Source organism: Esox lucius, chromosome 12, assembly GCF_011004845.1.
Source record: "Esox lucius isolate fEsoLuc1 chromosome 12, fEsoLuc1.pri, whole genome shotgun sequence".
Lineage (NCBI taxonomy): Eukaryota > Metazoa > Chordata > Actinopteri > Esociformes > Esocidae > Esox > Esox lucius.
Window position 1 is genome coordinate 25,123,230 of NC_047580.1, and position 18,345 is coordinate 25,141,574.

The 18,345-nt window shown below is 39.3% G+C and overlaps 1 protein-coding gene across 4 annotated transcripts; it reads right to left on the bottom strand.

The window, feature by feature from the left end:
- Nucleotides 1-3,670: 3,670 nt before the first annotated feature.
- On the bottom strand, nucleotides 3,671-16,555 carry LOC105022348 (solute carrier family 17 member 9-like). Of its 4 annotated transcripts, none has more exons than XM_034295746.1 (14): nucleotides 16,405-16,555; nucleotides 15,587-15,816; nucleotides 12,569-12,766; nucleotides 11,887-12,026; nucleotides 11,652-11,751; nucleotides 11,394-11,518; nucleotides 10,309-10,405; nucleotides 9,244-9,340; nucleotides 9,003-9,090; nucleotides 8,877-8,911; nucleotides 8,482-8,618; nucleotides 8,288-8,343; nucleotides 6,838-6,867; nucleotides 3,671-5,857 (listed from the first exon to the last, which is right to left on the bottom strand). In XM_034295746.1, exons 2-14 carry the CDS (start codon nucleotides 15,718-15,720, stop codon nucleotides 5,688-5,690), a joined length of 1,407 nt encoding a protein of 468 aa, XP_034151637.1. In that variant the 5' UTR covers nucleotides 15,721-15,816; nucleotides 16,405-16,555; the 3' UTR covers nucleotides 3,671-5,687. The 4 variants fall into 4 exon arrangements, with proteins under 4 accessions (XP_034151637.1, XP_019907040.2, XP_010888943.2 ...); XM_020051481.2 differs by having other exon boundaries at nucleotides 15,905-16,555; XM_010890641.3 differs by having other exon boundaries at nucleotides 8,482-8,597; nucleotides 15,587-16,555.
- Between the last annotated feature and the right edge of the window lie 1,790 nt (nucleotides 16,556-18,345).

Genomic DNA, 18,345 nt, shown 5'->3' on the forward strand with positions numbered 1-18,345 from the left:
GTTTTTGTTTTCTTCCATTTTGAGTGAAATCTATAATCCCAGCATCTAAGCAAAAATGTCCCTTTGGGAAATCCCCCAACATTGACTGTGTTTACACAGGCAGACATATTCTCTTTGTGTTAAATGGTCTTTAGACCAATCAGATCCCCTGTTAAAGAGTTTGGATGTGATAACTCAAAAGACATTTCAAAAACTAGATCAGAACAGGCCTGCCTATGCAAACACAGTATATTTACTGGACTTCAGTATAGTGTACCGGCACTTGGGTGTACTTTTCCGGTATTGTGAAAATGGGATAAATGCAAACAATTAAAGTCCGATTTTGATATACTCAATTCCGCAATACTCACCCTATGATTTAAAAATAAAATGGCAAAGACTGTATAGATGCTTTAAATGTTTTGAGTTTCATATCAAATGGCAAGCCAACCAAACAATTACGTTTCATAGATGTTTTAACAAATGTTCCAATATTAGGTTAAAATATTTTTTCTTTCCTCATTGTTTTCTTCAAACCTCGCAGAGGCCATGAGTAATGACAAACCTTGTTATGCACAGTGCAGTGAAAAAGTGTGTTGTTTTGTACAGCATCTGATCAAAGTAACATTATTAGGTACAATTCTATCCGTGTTATATTCTGTTTTATCACTCTTTCGATCGATGTTGAGAAAACACTTGTACTGGTCCGTAAAAATTACCCCCCAAAATAATAACCTGAACGAAAAAGAGCCCATAGTTTTAGGGAGTGTTTCTTACCACCGAGGTTCGTATATTGCCTCAAATGCAATTTAATGATTTGGATCGACGTTAACGTGATTCCTCTCTTGGCATTCACCGCGTGCCTTAATTGTATTGCTATTAAATCAAGGTCCACTGTGAACACGAAAAGCGGTAATCCTAACCCCCGAAACGTGCGTATTTTACCTATACCTTGACCTAGATTAGGCCTCATTAGAGCTAAGCCTGGTTTTAGTTCAGTCATTTAACAATGACCACAAGTGTTTATGGCTTGGCGCAGGCCTTTTAACATTAATTTGATGTTGGCTCTTGATTACGCAGCTTCAGACAAAACACCTGTCAGTACCTGTAACACATCAGTCCAGTTTCTTTAGGATGCCACTATCGTTCAGTAATATAGGCTAGTTGATGAAAAAGACCTGATATTAAATTGAAAAAAACAATTGCTGGTGAAAAAACTACTCAGAATGGTCATCATCATGTCATCGGAGCCTAATAAAAATGTATACATGAGAATCCAAGTTGATAATAGAAAACTGCATGAGTCGTTCATCTTAAAATGATCCACCATCTTTGATATAAACTGATGCATTATCCACCAACATCAGTTTGTTTCCAAACAACAACTCACTGTCTATGTACACCCTTGTACATCCTTGGATCAGAAGAATGATGTACAGTAGCCATAGGCCTAGGGAATGTTGTCCATATGCAGCAATTGAATTGCCTACATAAAATAGGCTTGGCCTTAAACAATGGTCCAGGTATCAGGCGTCCGCAGCATCACCACTCCCGCGGTGACAACGCATAATTGCAGGCACCGTTGAAATATTTGTACTATATATTGACCTTGATTTTCCCGAAAAAGTAGTTGCTTACGTCCAATTGTTTTATATTCATCATATCTGAATTAATCTAGCTGGATTTAAGTATGTTCTTCGCATCTCAGACTTCCGCTGATTGAATGCAATCCTCAAGGATTGGATTCGAAGAAAACTGACGTCATGGACAGGTTGAAAGTCCCCCACCCTGCTAACAATCATTTGAAAAGTGCAAATCTCCAATGTAAAGGCTAAAAAGTATCCTAGTTTTTTGCTCATATTATTGAAAAATTGCAAATGTATTCTATTTATTCTCTCTGCAGTGCGGATATGCAATCATTTGTGAATATGTTTGTTCGTTATCTGAAAATAAAGGAGCTAAATGAATGATTCCGTTCACCATTACGATTCGGTTCCAATGTTCACCAAAAAGAGCCTTTCAAAATGAGCCATATTCGTACGCGAACGACAGAGATCATAAGTACCGTGCCCGACCGCGATAAAGATAGCCTACCGAGGATGGACAAAATAACGGGAACACCACATGGAAAAGGAAAAGCTTCATACTAACTAAATCCTAATTACAAACGTAACTGTAGAGGATACATTTGGTGATTGACAATTAGTCTGGCAGTAGTCATGTGTCAGGTGGAACGGGGGTTGAGAATTCAAAATAACAAGAGGCCAAATAGTCAGCACCTGAAATGCAGGTGCAGAAAAGCAGCTAAATTATTCAAGGTGTTAACGGGAACAATCTCAAAAGTCATGACAGCATATGTCAAACGTGGACAAATTGCATAGACAAAGAGCAACATTGGTCGCAAGCGAAACCTGATGGTTTGTTGAGACTGTGAGTGGCCAGTCTCAACAAAAGTGGTCTTGTAATCTTCACAAAGGCTGCCATTTAAAAACAGATTGCATCCAAGGCCAATATTCCGAAGACGTGTGACTTGGTGTAGAAAGCATGCAACCTGGACCCCTGAACAGTGAATAAAAGTAATACTGTGTTGTGATGAGTCATCTTTCACCCTATTTCCTACATCCGGACAGGTTTCCGTTTGGAGAAAGGATGCCTTCAGCCCTCAATATCTCCTGCCCTCTGTTAAACATGCGGGATCCGTAATGGTATGGACAGCCATTTAGTGGGAGTCATTGGGTCTGATGATTGCTCTGCATGGTTTTATAAAGATCAAGGAATATGAGGCCATTTACAGGACCAGGAGTATTCTCTTTCCCCATGACATACCAATATCCCAGGATTATAATGCACCTTTACGCACTGACAAAAAAATTAAACAGTGGTTGTATGAAAACCAGGATGACATCAGATCCCTTCCATTACCTACCCAATCACCGGACCTGAACATCATGGAATCATTTTGGGAAACTGGAGCGCAGAATGCAAAGTCTATATACACCTCCTTCAGTCCTTGAAGAACTGGAGGCTTTTTCTTCTTGAAGAAGGGATGTATGACTTGTATGACAGCATTCCTAGAAGGTTTGGAGCTGTAGGTAAAGTGTGGCCCTACTCCTTACTAGGCCCTTGATATATTGATGTACTGTTGGTGTTTCTGTTATTTTATCCACTTCCTATAATCTCATATTCCAACATTCACACATCCATCTGCTCCAAAGTCACCCACAAATTCAAAGGTCTGCCATGTTCCATGTTGTCAGCCTAGTCGCAGGTGCTGGCACAGAGTGGGCTACTTAATGACTCTGGTTAAAGTGCAGACCTCATAGTTTTGATATTCTATTACAAGGTTGGTAGCCTATTGAAATAGCTTCATAAGGTTTTGCGAAATTCATCTTGAACCACTTCAGCATATTATACATTATCTGACTGCCTCAACCTTGGTTTTTCAATAAATATCAATCATTGATTATTTTTTGAAATATTTAAAACTTCCCTTTGAAATAATTATTTATTTCCTCTCAGACCAGCAAATATGCATGCATTGCTTAATTTAAACATCAGTCATCTGCTGATCGTCTGGGCTAAGCCCTGTTTTGAAACTCCCTTGTTGAGGTGTGCCCTGATAAAACAAATCTGCCTTTACCATTGGAATGCTCATTGAATGAAGAATATAAATGACCATGGCAATTATACATCACATCATACATTTTAATGTTTTCAAGGCATGAAACAAAGTAGGTTGGAGGTTTGTCATTATGCATCCATTGTTCCACTGAAGATTACCGTATTTTGGATCATCTCATGGTTACTTCTGTAAGTTCTCAGAAAACAGATTACTTACATTTACTTTTGGTCAGAGGGGCCCTTGGGACTGCAATATGTGGAAGCACTGTGGTCTTGAAATGTCTACAAATGTTATTATTTTTATTAAGGCCAGCACATCACATGATGGAACTAGTGGGCAAGATTGAGACATTATTGCTTCAATTAACATATTAATGTTAATCATCTCTGACAGGTATAAAAACTGTATTAGTTCATTAAATTAAGGGAGCATCCCCCAACTGTTCATTTCCTCACTGTTCAGCTGTCACAGAGTACAAATGGTGTTTCTCTGCTGAATAACCATAGACATCTGTCCTCTCAGACACGCTATTTGTTGTACAACCTGGAATTCATCCTGCTGCTACTGTTAGCAGTTAAATAATCAGTGAAATAAGCCAGTTCCAGTGCCAAAAGCACATGCCAATAACATAACAGCCATCCATCATATTTCACGGATGAGCTGGTATGCCAAATAGTTAATTTTCTCAACACTTTTCTCTTGCCTTCACTCTGGTGTTTGTTCGTTTTCTTCTCATCTGTCCACAATAACTTTTCCCAGGACTCCGTAGGCTCTTTTAGGTACTTTTAGGCCATCCAGTTTTTGAGGCTAACTAGTGTTTTTGTACGTTGCCATCCAGCAAGCCTCTGTGATCGGCTGGTGAAGTCTTCTGTGGATGGTAGTGGCTGACAGCTATACACCTACATCTTTGAGTGTTCCTGATCAGTCAACTTCAAGACTGATTGCATTAAAAAAAATATATATTTATTTAAAACATCACAAAAAATCTGTTAAAATACAATTAGCATATAGAGTTTAAGTTAAGACTGCTAGCCTTATTTGAGGATATATTTAACAGACATTACACAATGAAATTATTTCCTTAAGCATTCATTACATTTTGTGATCACTTTATGGTCAGTGAGATTTTCTGTGGAATGATCATCATGATTGTCTGAATGTTTTCTTAATGTTCTCGGAATATGAATTTCAATAGAATCATAATATAACTAGGAACTTTTATGCTGAAAATACTACAGAAGAACTAATTTAGAACACATTTAGGCTGTCATTTGTATGTATATTTCACTTTGCTGCATCTATATTTTGCATCCTCAGAACATGAAATGTTCTGAACTCTATTTTGTTCATCGTTTGGTTTCAGCAATGTTAATAGACTAATATTAAACGCTTGAGTAGAAAGACTGTAGCGTTGTCTGTGTGGTGTAGTGAACTAATATAATAAACAAAGAGATGATAATTCAGTAGGTTTGAATCTGACTGATGCTGTACTGCACAGAAAAGGTGTTTGCATGATTAATGCCTAAGGAAATAATTTCTCCATCTGTCCCATCTGTGTTTGATAAATTAGCTGTGTTTTTAGAAGTTGCATTGAAACATTCAGTGACATTTTTAAAGGGGTTAAAAACAAACACAAAAAAATAAAGAATTTGCATACTTAAGAGTTTAAATGAAAACATCACAGGAAAACATTAAATCAACCAAAGTCAAATAACACTCAGTTCACTCCTGCAACCTTTAAATAAACAATGTTCAAGTTGAAATATTCACTTCTGTTCTCAGAATGTAAAAAAACAGTAAGTAAATCCAAAATTTCCTCAGAGCATCCAACAAACCAAATGTACTAGCTAGGTAGTCAGTTGTGTAATTAAAAGAGAGACTAGTAACAAAATAAAAGTTTGTTCCAACTGCCAGAAGATTATCGGTGCCAAATAAGACCACAGCCCCTTTCACTGTTTCTCTGACTCTGACAGCATAACCCACAGCCATTTAATGGACAATCTAAACTAAAAACAACTTCTTAATGCAGCAGATACGGGACAGCTAGGAAAAACACAGACATTACTGAGCAATCTCTCTATGTGCATCAGACAACTGTAACTTGGGAGAAATTCCACAAGTCAATACGTCTGTCATCTCCAAACAGGATGAACACGCTGACACCCACTGTATTCACCACGGCGATAAGGTGGAAAACGTTAACCCAGGAATTTGTGACCTCAATTAAGTACCCAGAGACATAGACCAGGACCAGTCCTGTAGGATACAGAAATTGGTCTGATTTAAACAGTCATACTTATTACACACTCAGCTCAGAACATGATTTTGGTGTTCAGCATGCATTGCGGTCCATTGGGATTTGGACAGGGACACAAGTTTTGTTAATTTGGCTCTGTACTCCAGCACAATGGATTTGAAATGAAACAAAGAGCTTAAAGGGTCAACCGTCAGCTTTATTTTAAGGGCATTTACATCCATAAACTGTGAACACTCTAGGAATTATAACCTTTTGAAAAGAGAAGGTGATTGACTTGGACAGTCAAGAACATTCCACTATTTGGCTGAAAATAAGTATTTGGTTGCTTTAGCAGTCATTTTGCAGTCATGTTCTGCAGCAAGGTGAAGTGCCATCCAATAATGCCACCTTATTTCAGTAATAAATATTATGCCTGTTGCTTTTTTTCCTCTCCTCTTGCCAACACTGGTACATGTTAATATTTGTTTCATGTGTCCAAAATACCTTTTTCCAGAACAATATTTGTGGGCCATCCTGTTTTGGCTAACACTCATTTTTGCACCTTGCATTTCAGTCCCTTAAATCAGGATGGGGACCAAAAAGGTTAACTACCTCCTGGAGAGTGTTCCTGAACTGTCGGACAGTTTTGTTGGCGAAGCAAGCATCGGGTAGAAAGACAACATTGGGTGGAAAGCAAAGGAATTGCTCAAATATTGGGAGACTGTGTTGCAAAGAGATCAAAAATTGGCAGCACTTTTGCGCGTGACAGCTAAGATGCGAATTGTCCAAATACAGTATGCTGGGCACCCTTTAATAGGTGGGACTTTGTACAAAATGTGATGTTACTTGTAAACGGTGTATCCAGTAATGAAATTCCCCTCAAATTAAAGCGAACAGGCTTTAATTTGAAATGATACGAAACAACAAAACCTATGTTACTGTCCAAATACTTGTGGATTGCACTGTACACTGAGGCATAATATGTGATTATGATACGTACCTGCGAAAGCCCCACACATATTCATAAATCCTGCAGAGAAAGAAATTATCATACTAATGTTTTCAGTTGTTAATAAAAATAAAACAAATACAATGGGCCGAAAACGATACTAAGTGGTACAGTGGGGAGAACAAGTTTTTGATACACTGCCGACTTTGCAGGTTTTCCCACTTACAAAGCATGTAGAAGTCTGTAATTTTTATCATAGGTACTCTTCAATTGTGAGTGACCGATTAAAAAAAAAATCCAGAAAATCACATTGTATGTTTTTTAAGTAATTCATTTGCATTTTATTGCATGACATAAGTATTTGATACATCAGAAAAGCAGAACTTAATATTTGGTACAGAAAGCTTTGTTTGCAATTACAGAGATCAAACGTTTCCTGTAGTTCTTGACCAGGTTTGCACACACTGCAGCAGGGATTTTTCCATCTTCAATGCTCTTACTGTTGGCCAAGATCTCGCAAAACATGGCCCCATCCATCCTCCCCTCAATACGGTGCAGTCGCCCTGTCCCCTTTGCAGAAAAGCATCCCCAAAGAATGATGTTTCCACCTCCATGCTTCACGGTTGGGATGGTGTTCTTGGGGTTGTACTCATCCTCCAAACATGGCGAGTGGAGTTTAGACCAAAAAGCTCCACATGACCTTCTCCCATTCCTCCTCTGGATCATCCAGATGGTTATTGGCAAACTTTAGATGGGCCTGGACATGCGCTGGCTTGAGCAGGGGGACCTTGCGTGCACTGCAGGATTTTAATCCATGACTGCGTAGTGTGTTACTAATGGTTTTCTTTGAGACTGTGGTCCCAGCTCTCTTCAGGTCATAGACCAGGTCCTGCCATGTAGTTCTGGGCTGATCCCTCTCCTTCCTCATGATCATTGATGCCCCACAAGGTGAGATCTTGCATGGAGCCCCAGACCAAGGGAGATTGACCGTCATCTTGAACTTCTTCCATTTTCTAATAATTGTGGCAAACAGTTGTTGCCTTCTCACCAAGCTGCTTGCCTATTGTCCTGTAGCCATCCCAGCCTTGTGCAGGTGTGCAATTCTATCCCTGATGTCCTTACACAGCTCTCTGGTCTTGGCCATTGTGGAGAGGTTGGAGTCTGTTTGATTGAGTGTGTGGACAGGTGTCTTTTATACAGGTAACGAGATCAAACAGGTGCAGTTAATACAGGTAATGAGTAGAGAACAGGAGGGCTTCTTAAAGTAAAACTAACAGGTCTGTGAGAGACGGAATTCTTACTGGTTAGTAGGTGATCAAATACTTATGTCATGCAATAAATTGTAAATTTGTCTCTCAGAGTTGAAGTGTACCTATGATAAAAATTACAGACCTCTACATGCTTTGTAAGTAGGAAAACCTGCAAAATCGTCAGTGTATCAAATATTTCTTCTCCCCACTGTATGTTTTTTTTTTACATAAAGCAATAAAAAACAACTGACCAAACAAGGCTCCTGCACATGATGGGGCCAGGTCCTGCACATTCAAAGACACACCACTAAGGTATGGACACAAAGCCAATGAGTTAGTAAATGAATACCCCCATTACTGGAAGTGAAGCTGCTCCGCCATTGTATGCGTGTACTGCTTTTATGTAGACATAATTATAGGACACAAAAAATAACAAAAAACACACCTGCCGCTTAAGGTGGCCAGACCCACTGCAACAGAGATGAAACCCACAGCGGAAGGAAAGGAGAGGGGTCTGCAGAGGAACAGGATAAACACACTGGACACAACCATGGACATGAACTGTAGGAGGAGAAAAACATGCTGATCACCAGCGAGGATGTGGCAGGAGATATTAGATTTAATATATATATTTAAAATTTAACGCCATTATTACCAGATGGCAAATTAATTAAATGCCAGTCATGAGACATTTTTGCCTGAGGCTGGAATGAAAATGTGGAGATCCCACTTGTCTGAACAAACCTCTTAAGCATACTTCCTCTCTGCCTACATAACACTATATTTTGAGTGCAGTCACACAAGAGTGTTAATTAGGGATTCTAAACCACATACGCTTACCTGCATTATCTTCCTAACAGATGCTATTCCAAATCCTAGAACAGAGAATTGTTTTATTACTATGTGGTTACAATAACTAAGAAAGCAACACCAAAAACCCTTTTTTCCTTTAATCTGTTATTATACCTTGCTGAATGAGGTGATCGGAAATGATGCCTCCAAAGAGTGCAGATGGAATTGCAACAAGCCATGGAATTACATTACACACCCATCCCTGTAATAACATATATCAGATGGATGAGTTAAACTACAGATCACAGTACGTTACAAGGGTTAGATGGCTTATTTTGGGTGAAAATGGTCAGTATAGGAAGGTCATGCTTTTTGGAAATGGCAAAAGATTGGCTAAAGAGATAACGGTAATAACCTTGGTATGTGGAAATGTATCTTGGAAAAAGGTTGGTAGCCATGACATCAATGTGTAATTAGTACTGCAGCAGCACAGGTGTGCAAAGACCATGGCACTGAAAAGAGGTGAAAGAAGGACTTAAAGGGCGAGTGCAATGTAAATACATTTTCCCCAGTCAGTGATGACGTCACCATGCAGTAAAGGCCCAATCCAGAAGTTTTTTATGTACAGCTCCAGAAAAAATTAAGAGACCACTGGTTTAACCCTTCTGTTCCTCACTCAAAACCTTCCTTTTCAACTTTTTTGGAAAGGAAAGAAAAAGGTGCAGTGGTCTCTTAATCTCTTCCGGAGCTGTAAATCAAAACATAATAATTTCTGGGTAATTATTACCTTATACTGTGATAGTTTCATTAAATGGGATCAAATATATTTTTAGCAAAAATACCTTTGACATGTAGAGGGATTTTTATAGGAATGCATTATCCTCTCACACTTTATGAATATATCAATATGTTAGTCACATACACAAATAATCAGTATGGTAAACAGTATAATCATCAATGTTTAATGTATACGTTTTCAATTGAAATAATCATGACTGTGTCAGCAGCAAACCATCATGTGCCTTAAAGTTAATGGCCCTCACGACTATATTACTTTTGTGGAGTGTCCAGAACTTCAGCCACCAATGTTTGATGATTTAATGGTTTGGAGGACGGACCCCAAAAGGTTCTGGAACAAAGGTGTCACACGCCCAAGGGATTAACATAAAGGGATGGTCAGATAAGGTCATGTAAGATGTCACTGGATTGAAAGCTAGGGTCCAGGTCTTAAACAATGGGTGTACCTGGCTTTTGGGATTGTCATTGTTTTATGAATTTCATTAAAGTCTAATTGGATTCATAAGTTCCTTGAATTATTGCACATTCTTTGGTGGAAGAGGGGAACTGTTTTTCCACAGCACATGGCATGAGGACAACAGAAAACTGACTGAGCAAGCATGCAACATCAACCAAAAAACAAGAATTTGAATCACATTTGCATAACATCTATATTTAAAACATGGAAAAGTTTTAGCTGTACCATACAGAGGGCTGTTTGAACATTTTCAACCAGCGTTCCTTTGACAAACCCGAAATGGATCCATGACTTGAATGCATTTGCACTTTGCATTTTTGACCTGGAAATGACACAAGGTCACATTAGCATATACTGTATCGTGATTATTGCTGCCTACCTCAAGAATCATTACAAGCGTTCAGTGAAATAGTGAATTCTTACAACATATGCATTACATTTGTTATCCTTTGAAAGTATACAGTGCCTTGCAAATGTTTTTAACCCCCTGAAAAATTATTTCATATTACTAAATTATAAATGGAAGATTAAAACGTCATTCTGTTTGGTATTGGGAGCCAACTGAAGAAAGATTACATGAAATGCCATTGGGGAAGGACGTTATTTGAAATGGTGTACTTCCAGAATAATTTATTGTTGCAATGACCACAGGTTCAATAATATTAGCTAGAATGCCAAACTAACTGTAATCTAGTCAATGTTTGGTACCTTTCAATAACAGCTGAAAGTTATGTACCTGCTTTGCACACAGCATCATATTGATTGTGGCCCATTATTCTTGACTCCTTTGAGTTTTTGCCAAAAAGCTCTGTTTTCTGTGATCCCATCTGACCACAAGACCTTGTCCTACATCATCATTGGATTTTTGTAAAACATTTTTTTTTTTACTTTTAGAATAGCCTAATAGCAACTTTCTTGATACTCTCCAACACAGGCCAGTTTCATGCAGTGCTCTTGATATGGTTGACTGGTGAACCATTAGTCCACTCCCTGTAACTAAACTCTATAGCTCCTTCAAAGTGTTTATTGGCCTCTCTGTGGCTTCTCTCACAAGTCTCCATATTGTTGGAGCACTGAATCTTGAGGGATAGCCTTTCCTTGGCAGTGCCTGGGTGGTGTGATAAAGCTAATTGATCCAACTGTACTCACTGGGATATCCCAACTATTGTGTATTATTTAGTACCCTTTTCCTAATCTGTGCATTTGTATACTTTGTAACTTCTGCTCTTTGGTCTTGAGTATTTTTTTTGCAAAGCACTACATGTATGAGCAAACCAAAACATTGATTATATATTGCAGCCCTGAAGTACCTCGCAGTAGAAATCCCCAGACAGTCAATGACCACAGTCCCGAGAGCAGACCAGTGCAGTAGAACACACTCTCCCAGCCGTAGTGTTCTAATATCATGGACCCCAGGCCCCCCACCATCAGCGTTCTGACTCACAAGCAGAAGCACATCAACACAGAAGCATTTTCTACAATTCCTTCCAAATAGGGTTAATTCTCATGACATCACAATCAGAGACAGATGTTGGTATGTTCATTTGTGCATGTTACATGCATCTTACCCCATATAAGAACCACTGCCAATGGTACTCATCAGAAAGCCTCTTTCCCCTTCAACCACACGTTGAGAGCAAAGACTAGCCAAAGAGGGATAGTGGACACCTAGGAAGATTATTACAAAAACAAGCCAAAGAAAGAGGGTAATAGATCAGTAGAATAACAAGGTCTTCATCAGTAGCAAGGTCTAGTTTGCACGCATCCCTACTGACCTTCTCACTCTCTCCTATCCTGTCTCACCTTGTAATAGCCCCATAAAAAACCTAGCCACAGTCATGGATGTTAGGGGGCTGAAGTTCAGGCGTGCCAACAGAGGGGTGCAGGCTGTAATGGCTGTCCAGGATGTTGTGGAAAGAAGTAGAACCCTCTCTCCACCAAGTCTGGCAAAACAATAAATCACCATTTTTTTTTTTACCCTTTACCCCAAAAGTTCTTGCACATCTATGGACTATGGACTTCTATGGACTCCACTGCATATTTCAGACAGTCAAAGATCGAGACATTTTTCCTCCAGGGCATATCTCATCAGGCTGTTCACACTGCATGCTCAACCGGGTTTTCACCGAGGCGAATGCCTTCCACAGCCAACAAACCAGACTGAGCTTGCATGTGCCCGACCTACCACATGGAGTTGCCCCGGTGCAACGAGACAAGGCCTCCCTCTCCGAGAATCACCTGTCCACCACTGGCAGCCCTGAGGCAGACTCTAGTGCCCCATGCTACGCCCACACCAGGATTTGAACATCTGGCTCAGCTGTACAGTGAGACAGTGACTTAGAGCACTGCGTCACTCGAGGGGCCCTGATATGGTTCTTATTAACAATTATTAATGCTGGTCACACGAGACCAAACAATACAAATCCCAATCAAGTTAAGAAAAGTACATTGATTCTCTTTATCAGAAATCCAGAGGTTGACCCACCTGTCGCTGGCATGTCCTCCCAGCACCTGGGTAAAGCAGTAACCCCAGAAGAAGCCCCCAATTACCATGCCAGATTGTGTCTTGGTCCAACCAAACGTGGTAGCCATACTGACAGCACAGATTGGCATGGCCATCCTGGCACAGTAGAGGAGGCACGTGCCCAAGAAAAGCATTACCGTCCACTTTCTTACCAATGGCCTGTCAAAAGAAGTCAAAGAACAAAACAGGGAGACAGAAGTCAGGCTGGATGCTGATAATCTAGATCACACTAAAATATATACAATAAAGGTCAACAGCCACTCATAACATGTTGTCACCTAACATCATATATCGGTAGAGAAGTCAGCAAATGTTTCTGACCACAGCAAGTGCCTTTCTCCAGTAGGATGAAAAACATTCTCCTTTCAATTAGAGAAAGCGTATTTAAGAGCTGGCTAAAGCCTGATTAATTTACTGTATAAATGAGGCATCTCCTCTGGGCTAAATCTGTGATTATATCCCCCATGAGCCCCGCAAAGGGGGAGGTGTTGGTACTATTTATGAAACCAAATATCAATGTACAATCAAGGAAATGAATATTCACCTAGAAAACTCCAATGACCTACACCAAAGTGCCTTTGAAGCCATAATTAACTTGTTGGATTTTGTCCAACATGTCTCAGGACCTACACATTGCAGCAACCATATCAGACCACCATCTTATTACATTAAACATCACAACAACTAACCACAACTACTACTTCTTTGATTAAAATATCCTCATCATTAGAAACAAATAAAACTCCTTAATTAAGTAGTCTTCAAAATCTTTGTTGTCCTGACAATGCACAGAATGGCCCTGACCTGGAATAAAAGGGGACACTAGAACATTTTAATCCTGTATCGCTTGACACATTCACTAAAGTAGTGATTAGTACTAAACCCACCAGTTATCAACTGGACCCTATTCCAACTAAAATACTTAAGGAGCTACTTCCTGTGCTTGGTACATTTATGTTGATAAAAATAACTTGCTCCCATCCTTCGGATGTGTACCTAACTCACTACAAGTGCCAGGTTTTTGTGATGAGACAAAGATAAATCATGTCAGAACTTTTTCCACTTTTAATGTGACCTATAATGTGAACAATTCAATTGAAAAGCAAACTGAAATCTTTGAGGGGGAACATTTTTAAATAAAAACCTAACAATAACCTGGTTGCATAAGTGTTTACACCCTCTCATGACTGGGAATGTGGCTATGTTCAGAAATAACCAATCACATTCAAACTCATGTTAAATAGAAGTCATTACACACCTGCCATCATTTAAAGTGACTTTGATTAATCAGAAACAGTTCAGCTGTTCTAGTAGGATTTTCCTGACATTCTCTTAGTTGCATCGAAGAAGCAAAAGCCATGGTCTGCCGAGAGCTTCCGAAACATCAGAGGGATCTCATTGTTGAAAGATCAGTCAGGAGAAGGGTACAAAATAATTTCCAAAGCATTAGATATAACACGGAACACAGTGAAGACAGTCATCATCAAGTGGAGAAAATATGGCACAACAGAGACTACCAAGAACTGGACGTCCCTCCAAAATTGATGAAAAGATGAGAGGAAAACTGGTCAGGGAGGCTTCTAAGAGGCCTACAGCAACTTTAAAGGAACTGCAGGAATTTCTGGCAAGTCCTGGCTGTGTGCTACATGTGACAACAAACTCCCGTATTTTTCATATGAATGGGCTATGGGATAGGGTGGCAAGACGGAAGCCTTTTCTTACAAAGAAAAACATCCAAGCCCAGCTGAAGTTTGCAAAAACAAACATCAAGTCTTCCAAAAGCACATGGGAAAATGTGTTATGGTCTTATGAAACCAAGGTTGAACTTTTTGCCATAATTCCAAAAGGTATGTTTGATGCAAAAACAACACTGCACATCACCCAAAGAACACCATACCCACATTGAAGCATGGTGGTGGCAGCATCATGCTTTGGGGCTGTTTTTCTTCAGCTGGAACCGGAGCCTTACTCAGGGTGGAGAGAATTATGAACAGTTCCAAATACCAGGCAATTTTGGCACAAAACCTTCAGGCGTCCGTTAGAAAGTTGAAGATGAAGTTCACCTTTCAGCATGACAATAACCCAAAGCACACATCCAATTCCACAAAAGCATGGCTTCACCATAGGAAGATTAACGTTTTGGATTGGCCCAGACCTGAAACCAATTGAACATCTGTGGGGTGATCTGAAGAGGGCTGTACACAAGAGATGTCCTGGCAATCTGACAGATTTGCAAAGAAGAGTGGGCAAATATTGCCACGTCAAGATGTGCCATGCTAATAGCCTCCTACCCAAAAAGACTGAGTGCTGTAATAAAATCAAAAGGTGCTTCAACAAAGTATTCTTTTAAGGATGTTCACACTTATGCAACTAGGTTATTGTGAGTATTTTTTGTTTGTTTTTTTCTCAAAGATTTCTGTTTTTCAATTGAATTGAAGGTGGAAAACGTTCTGAAATTATTTCTTTGTCTCGTTATTTTACATCACAAGAACCTGGCATTTTAACAGGGGTGTGTAGACTTTATATCCACTGTGTCTTTATTCCTGTTTTTCTTTTTATATCGATGTGGTTTTGTTTGCAGAGCCCATCTAGAAGTGACTCAATGTGTCCTCCCAATTGAAATATAGGTTGAAATAAAATACAATAATCTTATCTAAGCTACATATGAACAATTTGCATATATGAATTGCAATTTAAGTGCCAGAGAATGAACAGTATGTATGTTTCCCTGTGATTCAAATGCGTAATTATTTTTTTTTTGAAACAGCACGAACGTTTTTTTTTTAAGTTTAATGTCCAAAAATTTAGACTACCGCATACAAATTACCCGGCTAGAGCTACACGTGCGTCCTTTTGTGGCTTTTAATGCATTGATATTATAAAACAGTACTGATTTCTATTTCATGAGTGAAAAGGTTACACATGTTTTTAAAAAGCCTATTATCCGTCTTTGCAATCGGTAGATATCCATCACCTCACCTGGGCCATTTCGCGGTCCGCTGTTCTATCTCCTCTACAGCCGTACCATTTGGTGCGAAATCTTCGTTATTAAGATATTTATCGTTGACTTCAAAACTATTATTAATTTCACCAAATATTTGCCCCAATGCCATTCAGTATGAGTTTTACTTTTCAGTCGTTCACACCGTCCACCTCCCTACAAGGAAATCTCTCCGGGAAACTTTCAATGAAGAATGCAATGACAGCACCTTTGGAAAACAAGCCAGACAAGTTCAACATGTGTGGGCAGCTGAAAAAATGCATGAATATTAAATAAAATACCAAAGCCAGCCGCACGTGGAGCAGTTACTACATGAAGCACAGCAAAGAAGCGAAAGCGCTGCTACCACAATTGGTAACCCAGATGGTGCTGTAGTCGGGGGCTTGGACGCACATAGTAAAATGCAATGGTACAACTAATAGGAACAGAGATAGCCGAACCCAAGGCCCACGCAGAAGCTCAAAGATAATGTCACTGTGAGGTAGATCTCATCCTCTCCGTAACCAGAAATCAGGACCCCCAGGGGTGATACATACCAATTCCAAAATCTTAAACATATAAGATGAAGACAAAACATGAAACAATAAGAGGAGTTTTTTTTCGAACCCACAGTAGGCTATACACACGCGTCTACAGTGCATTGTGGGGCTTGTAGCTTTAGTTCGGTCGAATGGTACAAGGCACGCAACAACATGTAATGCACCTGGAATTCATTTATCAGGGAAATTAGCCCAGAGCCCTCCTAAAAACCCATCTAATCTTTTACATGACCACCGCTCCCCTTAACTAGGCCTACCTATCTTCATCGCCAGCTGCCCTAAATGCAAACAAACAACACCCTCCCCGTTCGTTTGGGTATATTAACAATAACCCTGGTCTCAATTATAATGTTAGCTGCTGGAGCTCTCTCTGCAGCAACACTAACACAGCTTCCCCACCCTCCCTCCTTAAACTCCCGGCCTTGTCTCTGAGTCCCAGAGAGAGACATTTAATTAGTCCCAACCTAAAACTGCCATAGAGATGGCCAGAGGCCTGCACTAAGAAACAGTGATCACTACCACGGCAGGAAAATGCTGGTGCAACTGCAGCTGCAGTTCCCATGTTTTCAACAAGTACATAATCCAACCAATGCATAGTAGCCTGTAGAGCAGCATTTCCTAAAAAGGTCAACTTACCAGCATTACATAGAATAAATTATGAAATGTAGTCCAATGGCATAATAATTAATAATGTATACAATATAAACCTAAAGGAATAACAGCATCCAGCTCCAGCCATCCCTGGTTCGTCTCAGACTAGTATACTGACACCTACAGGATAGATCTCTCAGGGTGTTCATTAGGGTAACGTGGTATAAGATGCCCTGCTCACAAATCTTTTGTTTCTCAATGTAATTTAGACACTGGCTAGCCCATGACCATAAAAGTATAAGCATATTAATTTGGAACTGCTAAATAGTATTAACATCATATTTTAGTACTATTGTACTATTTAAATAGTAATAAGTATACTTAACTGTGATAAAATAGACCCACTTATTTAGCATACATATGCAGTCTTACATATAATATTGGTCAACTATAGCCATTGATTTTCCTAGTTTGTTACCCCTAAACATGGTCATCTCCACACACTCAGGTAGAACACTCAAAATGGTTCTACCTGCAACCAAGCATGCCCTTCGGGTCTGTTCAGATATCACTCCACACTCCAGTCAAACTAGTCCCACTCTGCTCACATACTACAGTAGGTAGTCACAAATATTTAATTTTACTAGATAATTCGAAAGAGAACACATTCTCATTTACAATAACCTGGGTGTAATTGCGGGAAACTTCCTTGCTCAGGGTCAGGACAACAGATTTTACACCTTGTCGGCTCAGGGATACAATCTCTCGGTAACTGGTCAGAAGGCCTACCCACTGGGCTACCTGAACTACGTTATTTGTTAAAGAAAACTTAAATCACACCAACTAACTTTCAAAGGTACTGATTGACTTGTTGAATACAGTAATGTACTAAAAATATATCCACATTGAGGGCCAAGGGCAGACTTAGTAATTTGGAAGCAGATTCCAGTCTGAGATAAGATAAGAAAAAAGGAAAACACACAAATAATAATTAATTAAGCGGTAAATATTGGTTCTCTCTCCAGCAGAGATGTCTACAATAATCCCTAATAGGAACATGACCTGCGTAAATATAAACCTGTATTATTTTACGCTAATTTTCGCTAATATGAAACTGAATACCACCTGTTCAGGCTTGGTGCTTTGTAAAAGCACTTTGTGACAATTGCTGTTGTAAAAAGAGTTTTATAAATACATTTGATTGAATGATTGTTCAAATGCCTGGGTAACTGGTTTATAATAGCAATTTCAAACAGCAGGAATCATGGGAGATTTTGGTATATTGCCAGTCTACCATGACTAAGTGCAGTAGCTAGGCCCCTTTGGGTTGCACTTGGATAAGAAAAGCTCTTGCTCATAGTATACTGTGTATATACAGTGGATATAAAAAGTCTACACACCCCTGTTTAAATGCCAGGTTCTTGTGATGTAAAAGAATGAGCCAACGATTAATCATGTCAGAACTTTTTCCACCTTTAATGTGACCTATAATGTGAATAATTCAATTGAAAAACAAATTGAAATCTTTCAGGAGAAAACAAAAAAAATAAACTCACAATAACCTGGTTGCATAAATGTGCACACCCTTAAACTAATACTTTGTTGAA

Coding starts and splice junctions, on each gene's coding strand:
- LOC105022348 (XM_034295746.1), bottom strand. CDS start 15,720: ATGGCATTGGGGCAAATATTTGGTGAAATTAATAATAGTTTTGAAGTC. Junction 9,341..10,308: donor TTCAAACAGCCCTCTGTATG/GTACAGCTAAAA, acceptor ACCTCTTTTCAG/TGCCATGGTCTTTGCACACC. Junction 9,091..9,243: donor ATACATTTCCACATACCAAG/GTTATTACCGTT, acceptor ATGTTATTACAG/GGATGGGTGTGTAATGTAAT.